Genomic DNA, 23075 nt, shown 5'->3' with positions numbered 1-23075 from the left:
CTGAGGCCCCCGGAGATTTTGATCTGGTAGATTTGGTGTGGGCCAAAGCAAATGCAGAAAATTTGGGAAACATTGACATGGTGAGTGAGAGTCAGAGTATGGAGTCCGAAAACCTACGTTCAAATCCCATTTCCTGCACTTATGTAGTTGTGTGACCCTGAACTAGTTACTGAACTTCTCTGACCTTCAGTTTCCTTATCTATAAAATGGGATAATAGTACTATTGATCTCACAGGGTTGTTCTTAGTATTAAATAAGATAAAACAGGGACACCTGGGTGGCTCAGTCCGTTAAGGGTCTGCCTTCAGCTCACGTTATGATCTCAGGGTCCTGGGATCGAGTCCCGCATTCCCTGCTTAGCAGGGAGCCTGCCTCTCCCTCTACCTGCTCTGCCTTCAGCTCTCCCTGCTTGTACTCTCTCTCTCTCTCTCTGACAAATAAATTTTTAAAAATCTTAAAAAAAAATAAAGAAGATAAAACATATAAAAGGCCTGGCACATAATATGTGCTCAATAAAAGGTAGCTATCTTTTGCAGCAGTAGGCCCATCTATCCCTAACTGTAATCTTTTGTCTGAATTACTCAAAAGACAAATCCCACAAAAGCCACTTACTATGTAATTAATATGGCCTCTGAGTAGATTTTTGCCTAATGAAACACTTCTTCTTGAAAAATGAATTCTCAAAAGACCTTCGTCTGAGCAAGAATGCCAGGGTTCAATGAATAAGTGTCCTAGGGCTCTCTAGTTTCAGCAGGATTAAGATTTGGAAGGGCTTTGGCCTCATTTCCTCCCCTATCAGATGGGAGCCTGGCTACTTGCCCTTTCTAATTTGGGCGTGGGGGGAGGACTTCTGTGACCCAAAGTGATGTGAGATTTGCAAAGTGTGAGACAGGGGCAGAACCCTCGCCATGTCAGACAGGCCGGAACACCCAACTTGAAAGGCCATAGTTCCTGATGCACCAGCCTTCCTACCCCCACCCGGCTCGTTGGGAGAAGCTGGCCACTCCTTCCCATTTATAAGCTGAGCTGGGTACATAACAGAGAAAAACAAAGTTGGGCAGGAAGCAGCCTTTTCAACCAGTGAAGAAACCGTTAGAATCCATCCCTTTGCCCTAATGCCAAAGCTCCGCCTGCCCCACCCAGCCACACTATCAAGGACACACAGCGATCAGAGGGCCCTGGGGGCATTTGTCCCTACTTTATCAAGGACCCGTGGAAACATTTCTCTAACTGACGATAAAGACCTCTCCCCCCTCCTTTCTCCCTCCCTCCCTTCATTCTGCTTCTAGCTACCTACCAGAGGGCTCCTGTCATTTTCTTTCAGTAACAACAGTTCTGAGAAGGAGATATTCTGCAACCAGGACTTGAAGTAACTGGTGGAGAGGCAGGTAAGATGAGTTTCATTCATTCACTTGTTCATGCATTCATTCTTTCAGTACATATTTATTGGGTACTTACTATGTGCTAGATACTAAGCGAGGCTCTTGGATTCAATTCTGAGCAGAAGGTGCTTGCAGTCTTTGGGGGAGCCGGACAGTACTTTAACAATCCCTAAATGTGGAATTATAAATTATGATCCAGACTGGGAGTGAAATTAGACTATGCGGGGAGGGGGCCCTAATCTAGTCATGGAGGGTGGAGGTAGGGGGGTTCCTTGAAGAAGTAACATTTGAGCTGAGAGAGAGTGTGTATAATAATTTTCTAGATTTTGCTCTTGCCCTCTGAATGGGTGTTTTCAGGGTTAAAAAGATGCCTCAGGGCCCGAAAGACTTGCTGCCATCCCATGCCAGTCCTGTTTCCGATACCAAGTCACGATTACTCGGCCCTTGTGAAGGTTAGGATGAAAATGACTTATTGGACTAATAGAGAAGCCAGCATAAACCTGCCAGGACCTCCTTCAAGATTCAGTTCACTTTGCAAAAGTTGCCAGATAAAAGATATTTCCAGATGGAAGGCCACGCAGGAAATACAAATGGAATATTTTTTAATAGCTCTTCCTTTGCAAGATATGACCCAAGGCGGCCTTCTGCAATATGATGGGAAGCACTGTAGCCTGAAAGCTTGAGAGGAGCTGAGCTGGCCCCCAAGCAGCCCCCGGGGCCTTTGGAAAGGGCCTGAGGAACATTAAACGATGCTCTACTTATGCGAGACCCCCCACCGCTCCTGCCACCGCCCCCCAAAGTGGAGCCTGTGCCTGTTGTCGTCTAACTGACGGGTTCTCAGAGGAGAGGGCAGACAGATATCTATACGAGCACTGAGTGCCTTTAAGGATGTGGCTTTACCAAATAACAGACTGCATCCTTTTCCCTCTTTCCTTGGAGCCAAGTGGGCTGCTGCAAAGAAAGTCACTGGGACAAACAATGAATCATGAAACACTACATCAAAAACTAATGATGTACTGTATGGTGATTAACATAACATAATAAAATAAAACAAATAAATAAATAAAAAAGGAAGTCACTGGGAATGCAGGGAACACCACTAACAGAGACCCAAGTGGGCAGGGATTGCCGCCGGGGCACCTACAGATTGTCTCAGGACGTGCGGGACTGGCTTCATCATAATGTTGGCATTAAATGGGTCCACAGATGAAGCCAAGAAGGTTGTGAGCTTCCTGAAATAATAGGTAAAATCCCGCACGTTAGCCCAAATGGGCGCCCAAGATGGCCTTGGACTTTGACCAGTGCTTTTGGTGGCAAAATAGACATACATTAAAATTTAACATTTTAACCATTCTCAAGTGCACAATTTGGTGGCAGGAAGCACGTTCCCATTGTTGTGCAACCATCTCCAGCATTCATCTCCAGAGCTTTTTTTTTTTTATCTTCCCAAACTGAAGCACCGTATCTATTGAAAAATAGTTCTTCCTTCCCCCCAGCCCCTGGCAACCACCCTTCTAACTTCTGTCTCTATGAATCCGACGACTCTAGGTGCCTCATGTGAGTGGGATCATATTGTCTTTGTCCTTTTGTGACTGGTTTCTTTTACTTAGCAGAACATCTTCAAGGTTCATGGATGTTGTAGCCTGTGTGTGGATTTTCTTTTTTTGAGGTGGACTAATATTTCCTTGGATGCACATGCGGCTTTTTTAAAACCCATTCACCTGTGGATGGACACTTGGGTTTCTTCCATCCTTTGGCTCTTGGGAATAATGCCACTATGAACGCGGACATACAAATATCTGTGTGAGTTCCTGATTTCAATTTGGGGGGGCGTTAATATACCCAAAAGTGGAATTGCTGAATCATTTGATAATTCTGTTTTTAATTTTTGAGGAGCCTACATATTGTTCCACAGGAGCCGCACCATTTCCCTTCCCACCAGCAGTGCACAGGGGGTCCCAGTTTCTCCACATCTTTACCAACACTTGTTCTTTTCTGGTTTGGGGTAAGAGTCATCCTCATGGGTGTGAGGTGGTATCTCATTGTGGTTTTGATCTGTATTTCTCTAATGGTTAGTGAGGTTGAACATCTTTCCACGTGCTTATTGGCCATTTGTGTGTCTTCTTTGGAGAAATGGCTATTCAAGTCCTTTGCTTATTTTTTACTTGGTTATTTGGGTTTTTTATTGTTGAATTATAGGACATCTTTTTATATTCTGAATATTAACCTCTTTTCAGCTATATGGTTTGGAAATATTTTCACCCATTCCATGGGTTGCCTTTTCGCTCTGTTGATAGTGTCCTTTGAGGTATGCAGGTTTTTAGCTTTGACATAGCCCAACTTATCTATTTTTAATTTAACAATTAAATTAGATATAAATAAAATATGACACCTGTGCTTTTGGTGTCATATTTAAAAACTCATTGCCAAATCCAATGTTACGTAGATTCTCCCCTAGGTTGTCTTCTAAGAGCTTTATAGCTTTAGTTACTGGGTTTTTAAGAGGTCTGTGACTGACAACACATGGGCCATCCTCAGTATTGATTCTGGGGAGACCTTCATTTCCAATGTAAACACCTTCACGCCTTCCTGAATGTCAACGTGAATCTAGGAATTGGGAAATTGATAACATGGATGTGATATCTGAAGCCTTTAATTCAAAAGGAATGATTGAGTATCTCCAAATTTCTATCTGCACCCTCGAAGCTGGTGAAAATGAAAATCATGGTGTCTCTACTCCTGAGGTGGCCAGACGCTGCACGCACGTGAAACCACGCACTGTGAGGCAGAGTCTGATGAGCGCCTTCACTCGGCCCCAGAGCCAAGAGCCATGAGAACTCAGGACAGGAGCGGCCACCATGAGCTACAGGGGACAGAGAGAACTCCAGGGTAAAGATGTGGCTTGAGCTGGGTCCGAGGTGATGGACCCAACTGGAAGAGGCAGAGAGGACCAGGGGTGCAGTAATGATTGCCATTCACTGAACACTTCCAGTGTGCCAGGCACGGTGCTCTGCCTGCTGAACACATCATCTCCGTTACTCCTTCGAACCCTAGATTTATCATGGTCTCTATTTTATCCTTGCAAGCGCTGAAGCTCAGAGATTTGCCTCGGATTAATTACCCACATAGCAAGGTAGGAAGCAGAGGCTGGAAACGAGGTTTATTTCTCTCCAAAGCCTTTATTCTTAACCACTCTAATATTTGAGCACCGAAGTGTGGAAACACAGACAAAGCAGACATCCCAGAGAGAGAGAAGGGGATAAGACAGTGCATAAAAATGGGCACAGGCAGGGTGTTTGAGATCAAGGAGGAGCAGCCTGGCTGGGTAGGAAAGGTCAGGCACTGGGGTTGTGGGATGTAAAGTTGAACCGATGGAGTGGGCCTTAACAGAAGCATGGAGAATTTGGTCTTGACCTGCTAGAGGAACAGAATTGCAGCTCAACCTTCCAGTCCACCTCATCCCTCCATAACAACGAGAGCACTGGGGTCCCAAAAGGTTAGGCCACTTGCCAATGGTCACAGGCAATAGGGAGCCATTGCAAATTCTTCAGCAATGGTGGTAGCAATGAAGAAAACGGGATTCCAGATGGGTTCGTTTGGCAGTGCAGTGGAAGTTCAGAATCGCCTTCCCCTGCCAGGTTCAGTGCCCTCAGCTAGCGGCGAGTGCCGGAAAGCATGGCTTTCCCAGAAGCAGCCTCACCTTGCCTTCCAGTGGAAAGCCTGTCTAGATGCAAGGCCTCAGACCAGAAACCCGCAACTCTGAAGAGCTAGTGGCCAGGACAGGCTCTTGATGCCATCTCTTTATGCTGTTTTCCTGAGCATGCGGCTGAGCCAGGTGTCTGTAAGCCCCACCCATCTGTCCCATGGGGGTCACCAGAGCAGGTAAGATAAGGCAAGTGTTCCCCGGGCAAGGAGGCTGACCCCACCCTGCTTGAGCTGAGCTCATATTCCACCTATGTTATCCACCTATGTTCAGCCAAGAAAGCCCTGCCCTGGTTGACTATCCTCCTCTGAGGTTCTCTTTGCTTAATTAATTCTAATAATAGCTGCCATCCATTGAGCACTATGCTAAGCATTTGACATGCATGATCTCATTTTATCCCTACAACCCCGTGATGAAGATATAATTATCCCCATTTTATACGTGACGGAACTGAGGCTCAGAGCTGTCAAATAATTTGCCTAAAACCACATAGCTAAAAAAGCCAGGACTAAAACATAAGCCTGTCTATCTCCAAAGTCTGTGTCTTTGCTCCTATAATTGACTGCTTCCTACACGTTGGTTCACTGTAGCCATGTCCCCTTGTGGACAGGGGGGCCCTGCAGTAGAGAATCCAGCTTCAAAGAGTGGCCTTGCTTCCTGACACTACCCATATCTGAGTGTTCCTAGAAGCCCGGAGCCCGATCTCTTTCCCAAACCAACTTTGGGGCCCAAATCTGAATGGCATCCGAGACCTTATCTTCTCCTAAAAGTGATGCTCCAAGGAAGTCAAGATTTTCAAGTTCCGTCTCAACATTTCCCCAGAGAGCGTGGTGCAGGCATGCTTTGGCCAGCGGAAGCGGGGCGATCATTTGTACATTCATTCACTCAGTGAATATTTATTGAGGGCCTCCCATGGGCTAGGCACATTGTAGGTGCTGAAGACACAACTGAGAACAAGTCATAAAGAATCTCTATCTTCATGGAGTTTATATGCTAGCTGGGAAGAAAGGCCAAAACAAAACACATAAAAATCTACAAATATATATGTAGTAAAGTGGAAGTAATGATGACACCACAAAGAAAAATAAAGCAGCATAGAGGATGAAGAATGATGAGAAGCAGAATTTTTAAAGGCTCTTATGAGGATAAAACATTTGAACAGAGACCTGAATGAAGCATATGGGAGCCATGGGATGTGACAGAGGAAGAACATCACAGGCAGAGGAAAAAGCAAGTGCAAAAGCCTCCAAAAGGAATTGTCTTGGTTTGTTTTAAGGAATAGAAAAAACGTCAGTGTGGCTGGAGCGGAGAGTGGGAGGGAGTTTTGCAGTCACAGGAGAAGTAGGGACCAGATAGTATAAGGCTTTCTAGGCTACAGGAAGGAGTTTGGATTTCAAATGTGCTGAGTCCCAGGCCCTGCGGTGTGTCATTCAGGTGGGGCGGCCTCTGCGCAGCTACAGAGAGGAGACGGCCTGTACGAACAAAGAGCACAAGGACAGCTCAGTAAGTCAGCTCACCCAGCTCTGACTCCCTGCTTTAACTCAGAGCAGCAAATAAGGTCAGGGTCCAGTACCCAAGGTAGAGGAGGGTTTGTTGGTGGCAGAGGTGAAAGAAAGAGCTGTTGACTCTACGTCTCATTTGCCTTGCCCATCAAAGGGCCTGAATTATCAATGGGTGTTCAAGTATTTTAAAGCTGGAATCTCTTTGTATAAGGAAAATCTTCCTTGGAAACTTACTATGTACCAGTCTCCTTGCCAAGCACCTTTTGTGTTTCATTCCTCAGGATTATTATAATGGCTCCATGAGATAGGTACTCTGAATATGCCCACTTCACAGATGCAGCAACCAAAGTCCAGAGATGTGGAGCAGCATGTCAAAGGTCAACCAGTATGGCGCTGCTGTGGTTGGCACAGGGGCAGGTGAAGCCCGCTAGGGAGGGGCCTTGGAACCCCTACTGCTCCCAAAAGCAAGCCACTAAATCACATTTTTGAGGTCCCTTCCTCTAGAACATGCTAGGAGCTTAACTCTGCTAAGACCTTGCTGTGGAATTGTGACATTTGGGGCAATGATTCAGCCCTTGATTTTGCCTCTTGTCTTCGTCGTAAAAGCGGATCTAGAAGTTGTTGGAAGGGGGGAAATCAGATAGATAAAATCAGGGATGCGGCTGAGGCAGGCAATGTCGTAGAGAAGCAATGAAGCTGTCAGCAGCTTGTCCGGAACCTAGATGGGCACAGTCCTGCATTGCTGGCTGACGGATGGGGGCCCCCCAAGCCTGAGGCCCGTTGATGTCTTACGCACACTTGAGCTCTCCCCGCAGCTTCTGGCCTCAGCATTCTTCGGAGGCTGTCCTGACTGGCTGGGAGACCAGCTAGTTGTTTCCTGAGACAGTGGCCGTAACTTCTGAAAGATGGGGTAATGACAAGAGCTATCATTCCTGTGAACCATCACTGTGCAAAGCATTCTCCCACACATGATGCTATAGAATCCTCTTGAAACTCCCGGGGTGGGGGAGGGACAGACATGGCAGCCGCCTCACCCTAGTGCCGGCCCTGCTGAGCATTACTACCCACAGATATTTGACGTTTGACAGATATAGAAACTGAAGCTCAGAGAGGTGAAGTAACTTCCTTCAAATCACACAGCTAACAACAGCCGAGCTGTATCTAACACCTATGCCCATTCTCCCGAGCCTCAGTTGAAATGGATTTTTTTTTTAGACTTTTAGGCTTTTCTACTATATAAGAAACCTGATTTATTTATCACTAAGATTACTAATCGGTCTACCATTCTGTGAAAACATATCCACCAGCTGAAATCTCCTGAAATGAGTTTAAGAGCTAGATGTCTGTGACAACAGAGTTCTAGTTAAAGAATTTTGCCTGGGAACTGAAGCCATGTTAAGACAAATCTTTATTTTTGTTGCTATATGTGAATGTCACCGCTAACAGGCATGGGATACAACTTAGCTTCTAACGACTGGGGAAAAAAATAAAAGAAGTAAATTGTCATTCTTGGCATATTTTCATTTCTATTAGAAGTCCATTTTAGCAAAGAAATGTAGCCTTAGTCACTTGAAACTGCTCTTCCCTAGAAAACAATTGTAAATGCAATAAGCAAAAAGAATAGAAAATGCCAACAGGAAAAAAGTAATCCGCCTGGGGTTAGATTCATCATGCAGACTGCTTCGGTCTTTCTCTGACATTCACATTCAATTTTAATTTAGAAATTAAAATTTCTAAATTTTAAGGTATTCAAGATCTGCAAGGAATGGGGGGTGGGGGTGGGGAGACAGAATTAAATTGCAATCCCACCGGCTAGGGATCAAGTGCAGATTTCCCCAACTCTCAAGAACTATGGAATGGCCTTTTCTGCATAAGGCATAAGGTTTGCTATGGAAAGATACAATAAGGTCATGATTGCTTTAAAATTATTCATAATAAAAACACATTTTGAGACTTGATTCTAAATGTTAAGCTTAAATTTGAGCAATTTAATTGCCCGTTGAATAGAAATGAAATCCCACCGGTAGGCAGTTATTTCTTACAACCACTGTGTGTGAAATTGAAATCTTAAGATACCATTTCAAATATTCACTTTCTCTAAGGAAGTTCTCCCCAAAGAGTTGTGAAAGATAAGAAACTGACCCAAAGTCATAGGCAGTAAGTAATCTTTCTTTACATACTGGGTCAACACAGAAGCATATTATTAAAAGGAAACTTTATGCCCAAAAGTTGGTGGTTCAGAGGTTACCTCAAGGATATATTTATTTTAACAGCTAACTTGAGCCCCATACAAAACTGTAACAAGAAAGATAGCAACTTGTCAGATTTAATAGAAGCAAGCACATGCAAACATATCATCTACTCACCGAGGTAGTGAACGCTGAAATGGAAAATGCTCATATGTTTAGAGCAATAGGAAGTGAGGTGAAGGGACCCTGCTCTGTTTGCTTAAAAAAAAAAAACAAAAAACCAGGGAATTGTTTTTAAATTTGGGTGGGAAGTTCTTATTTTAAACCCCCATTTCACGTTCAAATTGAATTTCAAGCTCTTTGTATTAATTTTTGAGTTTTTAATTTATCTTTTATTGAGGTATAATTGACATACAACATTATATTGGTTTCATTTGTACAACATGAGTCAATATTTGCATATATTGCCAAAGATCACCACAATACGTCTAGTTAATATCCATCATCACAGTTACACATTTTTTTCTTATAATGAGAACTTCTAAGATTTGCTCTCTTAACAATTTTCAAATATGCAATACAGTATTATTAATTATAGTCACCATGCTGTACATTATAACCCCAGGACTTACTTATTTTATAACTGGAAGTTTGTATCTTTTGACCACTTTTACTCATTTCGCCTACCCCTATCCCTCGCCTCAGGCAACCACCAATCTGTTCTGTATCTAAGAGCTTGTTTTTTATTTTTTAAATTCCACATATAAGTGAGATCATATGGAATTTGTCACTCTCTGACTTATTTCACTTAGCATAATACCTTCAAGGCTCATCCATGTTGTCAAAGATTTGGCAACATTTCATTCCTCTTATAGCTGAATAATATTCCATTGTGTGTGTATGTGTGTGTATGTATACACACTCATCTTCTTTATCCACTCATCCATTGATAGGCATTTAGGTTGCTTCCGTATCCTGGTTATTGTAAAGACTGCAATGAACACAGAGGTGCATATATCTTTTCAAGTTAGTGTTTTCATTTTCTTTGGATAAATACCCAGAGGAATTGCTGAATTCAAGGACTTTTTAAACTCTCCCCATGATGTCTTTTGCTATAACATAGCAGCTGCCTTTTATGTGCACTTAATATATGTTGAGTGCTTTCCATGCATTTAATCTCATATCTGTTATCACTCCCACCCCATTATAAGTTTATGTTCCACACTTTGCATGCATTTACTCATTTAATCTTCACAACTGATACAATAGGTTCTGGCATCCCCACTTTAAGATGAGGACTTGGGGAGTTTAAATTCTTTTTTTTTTTTTTTTTAAGATTTTTATTTATTTATTTGACAGAGAGAGGCACAGCGAGAGAGGGAACACAAGCAGAGGGAGTGGGAGAGGGAGAAGCCAGCTTCCCACGGAGCAGGGAGCCCGATGCGGGGCTCGATCCCAGGACCCCGGGATCATGACCTGAGCCGAAGGCAGCCGCTTAACGACTGAGCCACCCAGGCGCCCCGGGGAGTTTAAATTCTTGCTGTTAGCCCAGGTTCACATAGGTGGGAAACGGTGGGTTAGAATGTTGGCAGACTGACTCCAGACCAACTACCCAGTACTGTCTCCTCATATTAAGTAACTTTCCTAGGCCATGCTAGCTGATAAAGGCCCAAGTGAAACCCAGGTAGTCCTTGGCATTTAACCACTACACTGACTGGCTATAAGTAGGCAAACTGCTAATCACGACCTACAGGCTAATTTTCATTTCTGATTATAGAGTGGTAAGTTATATATTTATCACATAATTTAGACTTGCTTAAATTGTCTAGGTTTTTTTGTTTGTTTTTTGTTTTTGTTTTTGTTTTCTTGGTTAAAAGCAAGGGTCTGATCAGGAGACTATCTTTTTATATACTGACGGCCTTGACTTGAACCCAAAGCTGCTCTTAGGGCTTCCTTGGTCACACACATGTGCACTCACACACACACACACACACACACACTTTAATTATACCCATTAGGGATCCAACCTTGGATACAGGGAGACAAGAAAATGACAAAAGCATGCAGACAATAGTAAATTCTGGTTTATAGTTGTGAAAAGTCAGTGAGGATTGGCTCTGAACAGGGAAAATGAAGTGATCAGGAATTCACTTGTGCCTTCAACCACCAGCCTTTCACAGTAAACTCCAAGCCCTTCAACGTCATCTTTAAAATGGGAATAAAATGTCTATGACCATGATCCAGACTATTTATATAAAACCTTGGATTCCGAAAGCCCTTGGTAATTTCCTCTTTACAAGACTTGTAACTGGCATCATGCACAAATAGACCTTTAATAATAATTTCTGAAGAAACTAGTTTCTGAATACAGTAATTTTCAAAGGAATTCTGATGAGACCCAAAGTTTTTCTTACAGGACTTTGCCCTTGTGGTTGGAGGGGAAACCTGAACTCCAAAATCAAGTGTGGCTTCTTTCTTTCCTAGACCCAGGGCAAAATAGTCTCCCAAAGTATTGCTGTTGATCATTGGAAAGGCACTTTCTCTGTACAGAGTATTACTGGCACTTTCCATGGGGGCACTTCCACCGCAGGAGTCCGATTTTTGAAAGATGCTGAGGGATGGAATTCGGCCGCCAGCAGATGGAGAGGAGACTCAGACCAGCGTGGTCCCTCCCAACCACCCTCCCTCCGGGATTAGCTGCCCCCGGCACTGCTCAGGCATACCCAGCCCGTGCGGTCCCCGCTCGCACAGTCGCCTCTCTGGAGCACGGACGCAGTCACAAACCCGCCGCCCGCAGAGCCGCGCTGTCCGGGGCATTCCGGCGCACGGTGTCCGCGGACCTGGGACCTCGAACCCCGGACGGGCGCGAAAGCCACCCGGAGCGCTTGCATTTCTGTATGTGCTTATTTCACGTTCTTGTCTTTTTTTTTCTTCCTTGAGCGGCCTGCTGGTTACTTTCAGTCTTAGTTAACCAAAAGGGAAACGCCGAAGAGGGGAAACCCTAAAGAATGATTTAGAGGCAACCCAGCCGCCTCTCCAAGGAGAGGTGTTCACTGAGCGACTCTCCCCGTCCCCGACGCTGGCCCCTTTAAGAAGCCAAGTCAGTCCTGATGCTGCTGCTGTTTGTATTGCTAATCCCCAGGAGCCCCGTTTAAAAAAAGGGGGGGGGGGACCGGGCAGCTGTCTCTTTAAATGTGATTTCCTTCTATTGTATTTGAATCGTGATCAGGAAAAAGGAAATGAAACCAGAGACAGAGGGAAGCTGAGCGAAAATAGACCTTCCCGAGAGAGGAGGGAGCCTGGGGAGAGAGGCGCGGTCCCCTCCCCGCCCCCAGGCCGCCGCCCCCTCCCTGCCCTCGGCGGCGAGCTGCGCGCCGCGACCCGCGTCGAAGGTGCGAGGGACTCGGGGCGGCCGGGCGGGCGCGCACGGTCCCCGCGGGCGGCGCGGAGCCGGTGACAGCGCGCGAGCCGAGCCGGACCTGGCGGCGGCGGCGGCGGCGGCGGCGGCGGCGGCGGCGGGACCGGGATGGAAGGTTAAGTCCTGAGCAGCAGCAGCAGCTGCAGCCGCCGGGGCCAGGCTGCGCGCCCCGGTCCCCGCCTCGGCCGCGGCGCGCCGGCAGCCCGGTGATTCGCTCTCTCTCTTTGGCGTTTGAAGGGAGCGCGGTGACTGTCCTTGAGCGCGGAGGGGCGAGCTCGCCGCCGGAGCGCCGGAGCAAGAGGAGGCGCAGGAGCGGCGGCGGCGGCGCCCGAGCACCCGAGGGGGTCCGAGCCCCGGCAGCCGGCCATCCCCGCGCCACAAAGGGAGCGCCCCCGCCGCCTGGCACGCCACCTCCCTCCCCAATGTCCTCGGCCATCGAGAGGAAGAGCCTGGACCCGTCTGAGTAAGTGTGGCTCCCCTGCCCCTGCCGGCCACGGTGACCACGGCCTCCCGCCCCGGGGCTGCAGGGTGGCGCGGGCGGCGGGCCAGAGGCTCCAGGTGCGCGCCCGCAGCGTGCCCTTGGCTCCCTTTGCCTTGCGCGGGGCTCCCCCTTCCTCGCGGGTGGCCCCGGGGGCACTGGGAGAGGGGCTGGGCGCCCGGCGGCAGGGAGAGGGGGTCGGCCTGGCACCTCGGCGGGCCCCTCCCGGCTCCCCGGGACGTACCTCAAAGCCACCGCGGGCCAGAAAGTTTACACGGGAGCAGGCACAGGGGGAGCTCGGAGGCGCGCGGGTGCAGTCCCGAGAGCGTTCTGGGCTTGGTTCTGCTCCCTTCTCCCCTCTCGCTTTCTCGGTCCCCATTCTCTTTGTCCATTGGATCCTGGAAAGGGGGGCATTCCAAGTGGAGGCCTCCCGAGGCCCCGACGGCCCCCTTCGCGGTGCGCAGGTTGAGCGGCTGCCCGCAGCGCCAGGGATCGGCGGGTGAGGCGGTGCGAGCGTCCACCTAGGAGCTCTCTCTGGCCTCCAGACTTTCGAGCCCCTAAATCCGGAGTTCATTTGGGTACATGTACCCCCTCCCTTGGGGTCCACTGATAGGGGCCTGTGAACCTCAAAAGTTAGTGCACCATTTTGTGTATAGGTGAATTCTGGGGAGCGGTGGCTCATAGCATTTATCACAGTCTCTAAAGGGTTTGAGGTCAGGGAACGAGAGCTCTAATGAGCATTTGCCGCATTTCTTCTCTGAGCCTTGTACTGGTTTGGAATGTTCCCCTGTTCCCAACCTATACCTCCAACCCATTCTTTCCCGTTAACAAGGGGAGAAAGGGTTGTTTAAGATATCATTTTCCCGTCAGCGCAAATGCCCTTTTAAGATTCATTAGCTGTCTGGTATTGAGAATTTTTATTCCTTTGAAGTCCCCATCTAATCCTTTGAAGGGATTTGTTACACAGACCAAAGGAGCTGGTTAATGACTTGTCCATTTGTGCTTTTAAGAGGCATTTGTTTTCTCTTCTTTTCTTTTCTTTCCCTGCTTTAAAGGAATTGTGCTTTCCTGATTGAAGTCTCTCCCTCCCCCAGTTTCAGCCATCTATGGTATTTATATACCTGGGCTTTACCCTCAGTTACCAGCATAAACACTCAGCATGCTCTTATAAAATACAGGAAGTACCAGGATCCAGTGAGAATATAAACATCACTATTCAATCTCGAAGGCTTAGACACCAGTTCTATAAGGGGCCAGGTCTGTTCTAAGGAAAACACAGCTTCCTTCAACAAATGCTCAGGAGAAAAATAACATTCATTTTTAAAAGAATATATCTCTGCAGACACTGGGTTTAAAGGGTGGTTTGTGCACTTTTTTATAAACCTAGAATTACAACTTAGCCCTGAGTTTTCAGAGCCTGGGCAAGACCATAGTAATGCAATAAGAGTGAATGGGATGAATTGGTGCCTAATGCCTTTGCGATCAGCAGAACTTAGTCACTAATCCTTTTATTAGAAGATAAATCTGGAGGTTTCAGTTCCCTGAAGGAGGTTTGCTCTTTTCAAAGTTTGTGCTTTTTCACCGAGATTAGAAAATTGAAACATCCTAACCTCAGAGTTCAGCAGGCACCTACTGAAGAACGTTCATCCTTCACTTCACTGTTTGCCCATAAAGACAGGCTCTACCTGGAGATGGACAAGCTAGTTGGGAAATTACTGTCGCACATCCTACTCCCTTCTTTTATTATAAATTGTTGAGAAATGATCCCAGAAATCCAGGCCGAAGTGATATTCCGGTGTAATATACAGGATAGGCTCTAGGAGAATATAAAATATTAATTTGAGGGTGAATCCCACCCATTCATTACGTTGGAACATCCATGAAAGATAATGTGATATTATCATTAATTACAGAAAGCTAGATGGAGCCAATATCTTATCCTGTCCTTTCCTATCTCATCTGGGGCCATCACGATGGCTCTTTTGCTTAACATTTCTACCGCCGAACTCCATCCCCCTAGATGCTTCATTGTGTACTTAACTCAAAGCCAACTTGGGTCACGATGATCAGCATCTCCAGTGTAGAGATAGAAGCTTGCCTGGGCATTTGCAAATGAAACATTTAGACAGAAAGCCACCCAGAATTCATGAACATAGGGATTTCCTCTACCACCTACCTGTGAGTAACAAGAGCAGTTCGTTTTAATTCCGGGTAGTTTTGCACCAGCAAAGTGCACATCCTCCTCTTCCACAATTGGATGACGGCATCAACATCAGGGCATTGAGTGTGGTCGAGGTTCCCCGAGTGTTTCTGAGAGCCCCACGTCATACCCTGGGCCTTGGAAAGAGAAGACATGCATTTCCGAGTTGACACATGTGAAAATGCTGGGGGATATTTTTCAGAAGGGAGAATGGAAGTCCTTAGGTATAACCTGGGGAAACAAAGAAAAGCAAGTCAGGCTTCAGTGAATTCTTAAAACTATTTAAAGTCTTCAGGTTTTTTTTGTTTTTTTTTTTTTTTTTTTTAAGATTTTATTTATTTATTTGACAGAGAGAGACACAGCGAGAGAGGGAACACAAGCAGAGGGAGTGGAAGAGGGAGAAGCAGGCTCGCCGCCGAGCAGGGAGCCCGATGCGGGGCTCGATCCCAGGACGCTGGGACCATGACCTGAGCCGAAGGCAGGCGCTTAACGACTGAGCCACCCAGGCGCCCCTAAAGTCTTCAGTTTTTAAAAGAAACCTGACTTGGGTTTCACATTTTCTAATTCTAATCATTTTATGAAGGACACTGACCCTTGGTCTACAAAGCGTGGACTTGGCTTCAGTATTCCTAAATACTCAGGGGCGTGTGCGCTTTCTAGAAAAAGGCACCTGAAGTTGTCAGTGTGTGTGATCAACACTGATTACCTGCGTCTCATCGTCCCTAAGTATAACGGGTGCTGAGCTCTGTGGGCACAGGCCAGGTCAGGCGCAAGCTCACCTGGTAAGTCAGTGTCAGCTAGAAATAGGAGACAGGTTGATACCCTCAAGGTACAGAGGAGGACTCCCTTTGGGAATCCCACAGTTGGAAACAGGTCCATTTTTAAAAAACATAATGGATTAAAAAGAAAAAAAAAGCTTTGTGTTTGAGTAAGGTTCAAAAGAGCACTTACTCTTACTCATTAATTGTTACAAATCAACAGGTATTAGGTTTTTCCCATGTCCCATTTGGTGCTGGTGTAGTTTCTTTCCACTCTCGTTTATTTTCTTTTGGCAAATACAATTATTAATGTAAAACAGTAGTATTCAGATTCCAGTGAAGCAAAGTAAACCAGAGATGCTGTCTGACTTTTTAACGAAGGAACACATCCCACAGGCTCACTATTAGCAAGTGCCTGGTTGGAGATTTCAGAGTCTGTTTAATTGCCTTCCACTCTCTTGAAAATATTCCATTACCCCTTCCTCATTTTCTTTCCTAAATCAGCTTTGTCCAAATCAGTTTTGCTGTTGTAAATATTTTCACATGCAGAAAGGTCTATTTAGTGTCCTTTATAAGTCTAACAATGGCCTTAATACCTGAGATTTTTCTTCAAGGATTCACTCAGTAATAAGGATGGGATATGGAATTTCTTAAAAAAAAAGTAATAATAATTTTAAAAGTAATAATGAGAATTCCTATTATATCCTGATGGAATTTTTATTTGGGAAACAAGAAAATAACCTAAGATAATCTTTGATCACTTTCTTCTTTCTTCCTCACTTCTGCTTTTTTGCAGTTGGGAAGGGCTTGGGGTAGAACAGCATGGAGATTCAACAGGGAATTTGCAGATTTTTAGCCCTCTGGGTAGTGGGCTGTCCCTGAAGCAAGCAACTCTTCTGGCCTGGAGTGCCTCCTGTGGGGTTCAGCAGGGCCCTGGAGTCTAGGCCTGGGAGGAGGAAAAAGAAGGAGAAGTGGCAAGATACAGAAGGAGAGTAGGAAGGGAGGGTGGAAAAAAGGAAAAAACAACAAAAAAAAAGAGGGCGGAGGGGCCCAGAACGGTGCGGGGCTGTGCGCGGGGCTGCAGAACCACCTGCATTTACTTCCATAGCGTGGAGGGTGGAAGGCCTCGCCCTCTCCTGTCCTGACCCAAGCTAGCCGGGCCCCTCTGCTGTCCGGCCTCCGGATATGTAGTCCTGTCCTTTGTCCTCTCTCTGAACTGTCCCGTTCGGCCCAGAGCCATGCCTCAGCCCCGGTCGGTGCTCGTCCCGAGGTTATCCCTAATGCGGGGTCTTCTTTCCAGGGAGCCAGTGGATGAGGTGCTGCAGATCCCCCCGTCCCTGCTGACATGCGGCGGCTGCCAGCAGAACATTGGGGACCGCTACTTCCTGAAGGCCATCGACCAGTACTGGCATGAGGACTGCCTCAGCTGTGACCTCTGCGGGTGCCGGCTGGGCGAGGTGGGGCGGCGCCTCTACTACAAGCTGGGCCGCAAGCTCTGCCGGCGGGACTATCTCAGGTACCTCCCTCCACGCCGCCCCCCTGCCAGGGCCCTGACAGGGAGGGCGGGGGTCCACGGACCGCGGAGTGGCGGCGAGCTCTTCGGCTCCTGCCACCTGCCCAGATGTCTGGGCCAGACGTTGAGTCCCAGCTGCCCCATGCAGAGAAGTCATTGATTGGCATCTCTTCCTGTTTGAGAAGCATATTCTCAGGGACACAGTCCTGTGTGGTCAAATACTAATTTTTTAGAGGTGAGAGAATGACAAACACAAAATTCTGTATAGTAGCTGCTTCGGGGGCACACGAGGGGAGGGGGCTGGGAAGGGATATACAGGGTGCCCCAGAGGAACCAGGCACGTTGGAGCCGACCAGTTGGACGGTGGGTTCTTAGGAGCGCATTTAATGCTTCAAAACATAGATATGGGTTATAAAAGGTTCTTTTGTAGGACTCTAATCTTATGTGATTTAAAAGCCCCAAGCTTTTGACTGTGACAGGGCAGAGGCTCTGAAGTCAGCTGTTGGTTGGAGTCCCAGCACCACAGCTTTCTCGCTCTGTGACCTTGGGCAAGTTCCTTAGCCTTCGTCAGCCTTGATTTCCTCCCCTATAAAAACGGGGGTAATAACAGCACCTACCTCCAAGGAGGAGGTGAGGATTCGATGGGGTAATACACGTAAACTACTTGGCTTGGTGCAAGAGTATCACATAGATATTAGCTGCCCTTGTAACTAACCCCCACGACATTACCATTAAGTCTTTTCCTACCTAACAAACAAAGAGATGGAAGAATGGAAGGAAAAAAAATAGGAACGCTATAACACCCCAAGAGACAGGAGCTGAGGACATCTCTGGTGCTCCGGGTCAGACTGCTGGCCATGTGAGTTTTCCGGCACTCAACGAGTGCCTTTGCCTGGAATGTTCTAGCATTTCCAGTTTCATATTAGCTGCTGTGGAGGTAACTTTGTGCCCTCTACTGTCAGATCTGCTCAACTGTCTAGCTGTCAGTTTTTTGCCATCTCCCCGTGGCAGAGGGTCTGCGCAGCGTGCAGCCCTAATGCATTAGGACCACCCAACCCAGGGAAGCTTGTTTAGACTCCAGTGCCCTTGGCTGCCAGGCTACCTCTTCCTCCCAAACCTGCCCTCAGAACATTTTTACATTAAAAAAAAAAAATGCAGGCAATTCCACGGTGAAGGAAGCTTATCTGTTTACCCACAGACAGATAGAAGATGCTTTTTTCCCCCTAAATTCTCTGATAAAGTCCTTGCAAATTTGGTGGGTCAGAGAAAATATCAATGATCATGATTATAATTTTGGTCCATTTTTTATTGTTACAAGAAAATGGAACTGGGATAAATAGAGACCTGATTTTGCTGGCTACCAGTTTGCCAAGTCCATGCAGAAAGCAGACGGGTAAATGATTCCCATAGGGCCCCCTGACTACATCCCTGTCAAATCATTTGAATCTTATTAAATGAAGTGCAGATAGAGTAAGGTCAAAAGAGCACCGGCTTCTCCCTATCTCTGTGGTTTAATATAAGATTCAAGAATAAACCCAGTGCCGCCTGGGCTTGTTCATCTTTTGCATTTTTAAAAAGAAGAGAAAAAAATTGTCTGGGAGTACCCAGTGTTAATTAACTTGTGTCTTGGTGACATGAAATAATTCTTCTCCCTGGTACATTCCTAGGCAACATGTTAATTAACTCTGTGTTAGTGCAGTGTTTCCAGCCATCCTTTAATATTTATATTATTGTTATTAAAATGGGCAGGAGAAAGCTTAGGACATTGACACCTCTTGACAGAGGAGAAAAACCTTTTTTTTTTTCAGGGCTGGTCCTTTAGCCATGGACTTGCTTACTTGTATTAACATATCTGGCAGCGTCTTTTAAAAAAGGAAAGAGGAAATAAATGGGGGGGGGGGGGTCCTGTGATGGAGTTCAGTCTTTCTCTCCCCCCGGGAGAACTTCTCCTCCTCCTGAGGATTGCCCACGGCTGACCCGCCTGTTAGACTCCTTTTCAGACATTTAGCCTCAAATATTCATGAGGTGGCAGTGCAGAATCTAATCCCCGCCGCTGCTTGCTGCGGGGTTGTGTTGCTGGGAACCTAACAGTAGCTGTTCATGTCAGTGACGGGCCCCCAGATTCCATCAGATCGCTTTCTACCAACTTTTGTGTGCAGGGCACCCCACCCCCCCTCCAGTGGTTTTACTTGCAACAACCAACACCTGCATCTGTTAGAGCCGAAGTGTGCCCACTGCCCCCATACCGCCTTCTGGGACCTTAACATTGACCGTTGACCGATGACGGGCATCGCAGGAGCACCAAAGCCTTGCAACCTTGCCTGGAGCCAGGCGGACTCGGAGATGTAACTTACCCCAAGTCCCTGTGCCATCCTCCCAGCGCTCCCCTCTGAGGGCCTTTGCTGGAGGTTACAACTTTGCTTGCCTTCCTCCCCTTCTATCCAGCTTCCCTCGCCTCTCACCAGCTTCCCCTGAGAATACATCCTTAATAATTCCTCTCCTCAGGGTCCGCTTCGGGGCTATCCTGCCTAAGGCACCAATTCTTGGCGCCAGAGGTGAATGCTCAAATTCGATGTCAAGTCCTGGCTTATTTTTCCTATTAGTAGAATCTCAGGATACCAGAGCTGGAAGGGGCTGCAGAGGCCTTTTCTTCCAGTTTCCGTGCTTTACAGCTTACGACACAGAAGTCAGAAGAGAGGTTGTCATTTGCTCGGGGGCACCTGGTTAGTTAGAGGGACCTGAACTTGCCTCCCGAACATGAGTCCTTTGTCCTTCCCCTCATTAACTGCCTGATGTGCATTGTAATTTACCCCCAACTTCCCTTTAATAAATGCTCTCCTTCCTTAAGGGTCACACACCCCACGTGTTGGCTTCATGCCACGCACACTGTTTTGTTGAGTCGTTTATCCTTGTTCAGTCCCAAACTCAACTTACTGAACAGTCAGGAAACCAGAACTGGCTTTCCACTCTGTGACCTCCAAGGTGGCAGCTTCCTACAGCTCCACCATCTGCTACGCTGGGATAAAATGTTCCTCCCCCGTAATGAGTTTGCTCCCAGGTGGTGCCTGGAAAACACTCAGAGATCCTCAAATGCAAAGCAGGATTCAGAGGGAAATTAGCTGGCCCTGGCCCTCACTATCAGCCCTTTACCCACAGACCGCAGCTTCTTGATTCCATTAATTCTGCCCAAATGTTTCCAAATTTTTCAAGTGCCCCAGTCTTCCCTCCAGCCTCTCAGAATGTTCCCGTCGATTCTCTGCTATCCTGAGGTGAATGAGAACTTCCAGTAGGAAGAAGCATTAACCTAAAACTATCCTAAAGGTTTGATGCAGAAGGGACGTGTTATCAGGCACGTGGGGAAATGATTTCCTGTAGCAGGACGGCGCTGTTGCGAGTACCCCGACCTGTGCTAAAACACAGCCAGTGTGGGCTGAGCCCTTGATGGTCGGCGCTTTGACAGTGCTCCGTTTGATCCTTCTCGTAGCCCAGTGAGGCAGATGCTACGATTACTGCCACTTCAGAAGCTCAGAGGAGCCTGAGGTCCCACCGTGCTCACTCCGTCCTCAGGGCTAGTCCTGCACGTGCATGATTCCACTCTTGCAAGCTGATTGCAAAACTTCAGCCTGCATCCGACTCACCTGGAAGTGCTCCTTAACACACAGACCTCACCCCCAGAGTGTCTCAACCGGGAGGCCTGAGAATGTGCATTTCTAGCAAGCCCCCAGGTAATACAAATCTGCTGGTCCCAGGAACGCAGCTTGAGAACCACTGCACTGGGCCCCACCATATTGCCTCTCCCACCTTGACATTGAATATTGCTTGAAATAAGTGACTGACTGAGACTTAGGGGAGTCTTGATTTCAGTGTCAGAAGAGAATCTCCAGAGATTCACGCCAATGGGGCAGCCTAGGACCTTGAAGTAAGCTCTTCCGTTCAAGGTGGAGAGATGCTGTTGGTCTCCCAGGTCTCTGAGGCATGGTAAACTGCACCGAGTGTCTTCTGTCAAATTTTCTCTGTCTCCTAGAAGCTGGGGCCTCAGCGAACAGTCATGTGGAGGTGGCCATTTTAGTTTATGGAGGAGTTGGAGACCAGCCCTCCCCATGGGTGAGATCAGTGGCTATTACCATGATAGAATCTGGGAACCTCAGAAAGATGCCCATTTCACTGCATTCCTGCTTAGTTCCCCCTCAGAGGGCCCCCAGAGATTTACTCCAGCTCTTCTTCTAAAATGAAAGTTCCCCTGGGAGGGGACACACAGTACATGCCTAACCTCTTAATTCAGATCACTTCAGCTAAGGCACTTCTCCACAGACGAGGGGCCCCAGGGCAGCCTAGAGCAAGGAGAGCTCAGAAAAGGGGCAGGTTATGCTAAACACAGATGCCACGGGTTGCGGCCTCATCCCGGAGAACCCCCTTCCCTCTAGGAAAGACTCCGCGAGCCTCCCTGGACCCACCTCTTCCTGGTTTCCTGACAGGTTGGAAGTGAGCCTCCCTTATGGAACCCATCTCCAAGCCTTTTGTTCCAGTTTTGTTTCTGCCAATGTCTTCTTAGCTTTTCTTTCTGCTTTTCCCCTAGGCTTTTTGGCCAAGATGGTCTCTGCGCATCCTGTGACAAGCGGATCCGTGCCTACGAGATGACAATGCGGGTGAAAGATAAAGTGTATCACCTGGAATGTTTCAAATGCGCCGCCTGTCAGAAGCATTTCTGCGTGGGCGACAGATACCTCCTCATCAACTCCGACATAGTGTGCGAACAGGACATCTACGAGTGGACTAAGATCAATGGAATGATCTAGGCCAGAGGCCCCCAGCATCTCTGGGGGAGCGTGTCTCACTGAAGTCACTGTCTCCATGGGGTCTTCACTCTTGGGCACTCTGGGGATATAAGGGTGGGATGAGGCATTTCTTAGGGGATGGTGGACCCTCCCTGGGCACCAAGACACAACATCCAAGTGACATAATACAAGGGACAAGACTTATATCTGACAAAATGAGCAATCTTTAGGGAGAACTTATGGACAATGGCCACAGCCTAGCCATAGTAACTGACACAATTAGTGAAGGAAAGGAGTGTTGGGGGGCAGGCGGGCACATGCCTTCATCCTAGAACCTCACATCTACAGAGAGGGACTTGTGTAAAGACCCGTTAGGACTTTGACCTTCGAAAACTAGAGATGTGCAATTGATTTCTTTTCTTCCTGGCTTTTATGACAACCCTGCTCCAATCACTGTCCTCCACACAAGGGAAGGACAGAGAGGAGTGGCCACCCTTTTTCCTTGGCCACCTTCCCAAAGCCTTCAGCTTTGGACCCAAGGGAAACTGCATGGAGACAATGGAAAGGGCAACTTTTAACCAAACTATTATTTAAAGCAATGCTAATGAATCACTGTTTTTAGACACCCTGTGAGGAGTTCCACGGATTGTTTCTATACAAATGTAAATCTAAAAGCAGAAGTTGTTCAACTATTTTATTATCTTAGATTATATCAAAGTATTTGTTGTGTGTAGTTAAAAAAAAACTCTGCGGACAATAAAAATGACAGACTAAAATGAAGTGTTGTTTACTTGATTATGAGTCATAATTTGCGATGGCAGGAAAATAGCTTTTTATACTATAAAGGAGAAGTAAATAAGCAATTTACTTTTAGGTCAAATAAAAACTTCCATTTATTGCTAGGGTTTATACAAGGTAGGCACGTTTCTATATTACTAGCAATTATATAACAGGTCCTCATGTAGCTCAGAGGGATGTAGAATAATTAAATTGTTATTGTAAAATGTGCATTTCACTTCAGCATTGTATAGAATGAATGGAAGGCAAGATCATTGCCTTTGGGAAACCTGTAACCTAGAAAGGACACAAATACATAAAACAGATTCCCTTTGGGAGAGAAGGTAATTACCTAGCTTGAAATGTGGCAAAGATGCTGA

The 23075-nt window shown here is 46.8% G+C and overlaps 1 protein-coding gene across 1 annotated transcript; it reads left to right on the top strand.

Annotated features, from left to right (window-relative positions):
• Positions 1–6974: 6974 nt before the first annotated feature.
• On the top strand, positions 6975–22690 carry LMO2 (LIM domain only 2). The gene is made up of 4 exons (XM_032414729.1): positions 6975–6988; positions 12112–12657; positions 16931–17146; positions 21720–22690. The coding sequence occupies exons 1-4, from the start codon at positions 6975–6977 to the stop codon at positions 21937–21939; spliced, it is 996 nt and encodes a 331-aa protein (XP_032270620.1). The 3' UTR covers positions 21940–22690.
• Positions 22691–23075: the final 385 nt, after the last annotated feature.

This window comes from Phoca vitulina, unplaced genomic scaffold, assembly GCF_004348235.1.
Source record: "Phoca vitulina isolate PV1807 unplaced genomic scaffold, GSC_HSeal_1.0 scaffold16, whole genome shotgun sequence".
Taxonomy (NCBI): domain Eukaryota; kingdom Metazoa; phylum Chordata; class Mammalia; order Carnivora; family Phocidae; genus Phoca; species Phoca vitulina.
The sequence above is the reverse complement of the archived record's forward strand: the minus strand, read 5'-3'. Positions and strand labels throughout refer to the sequence as shown.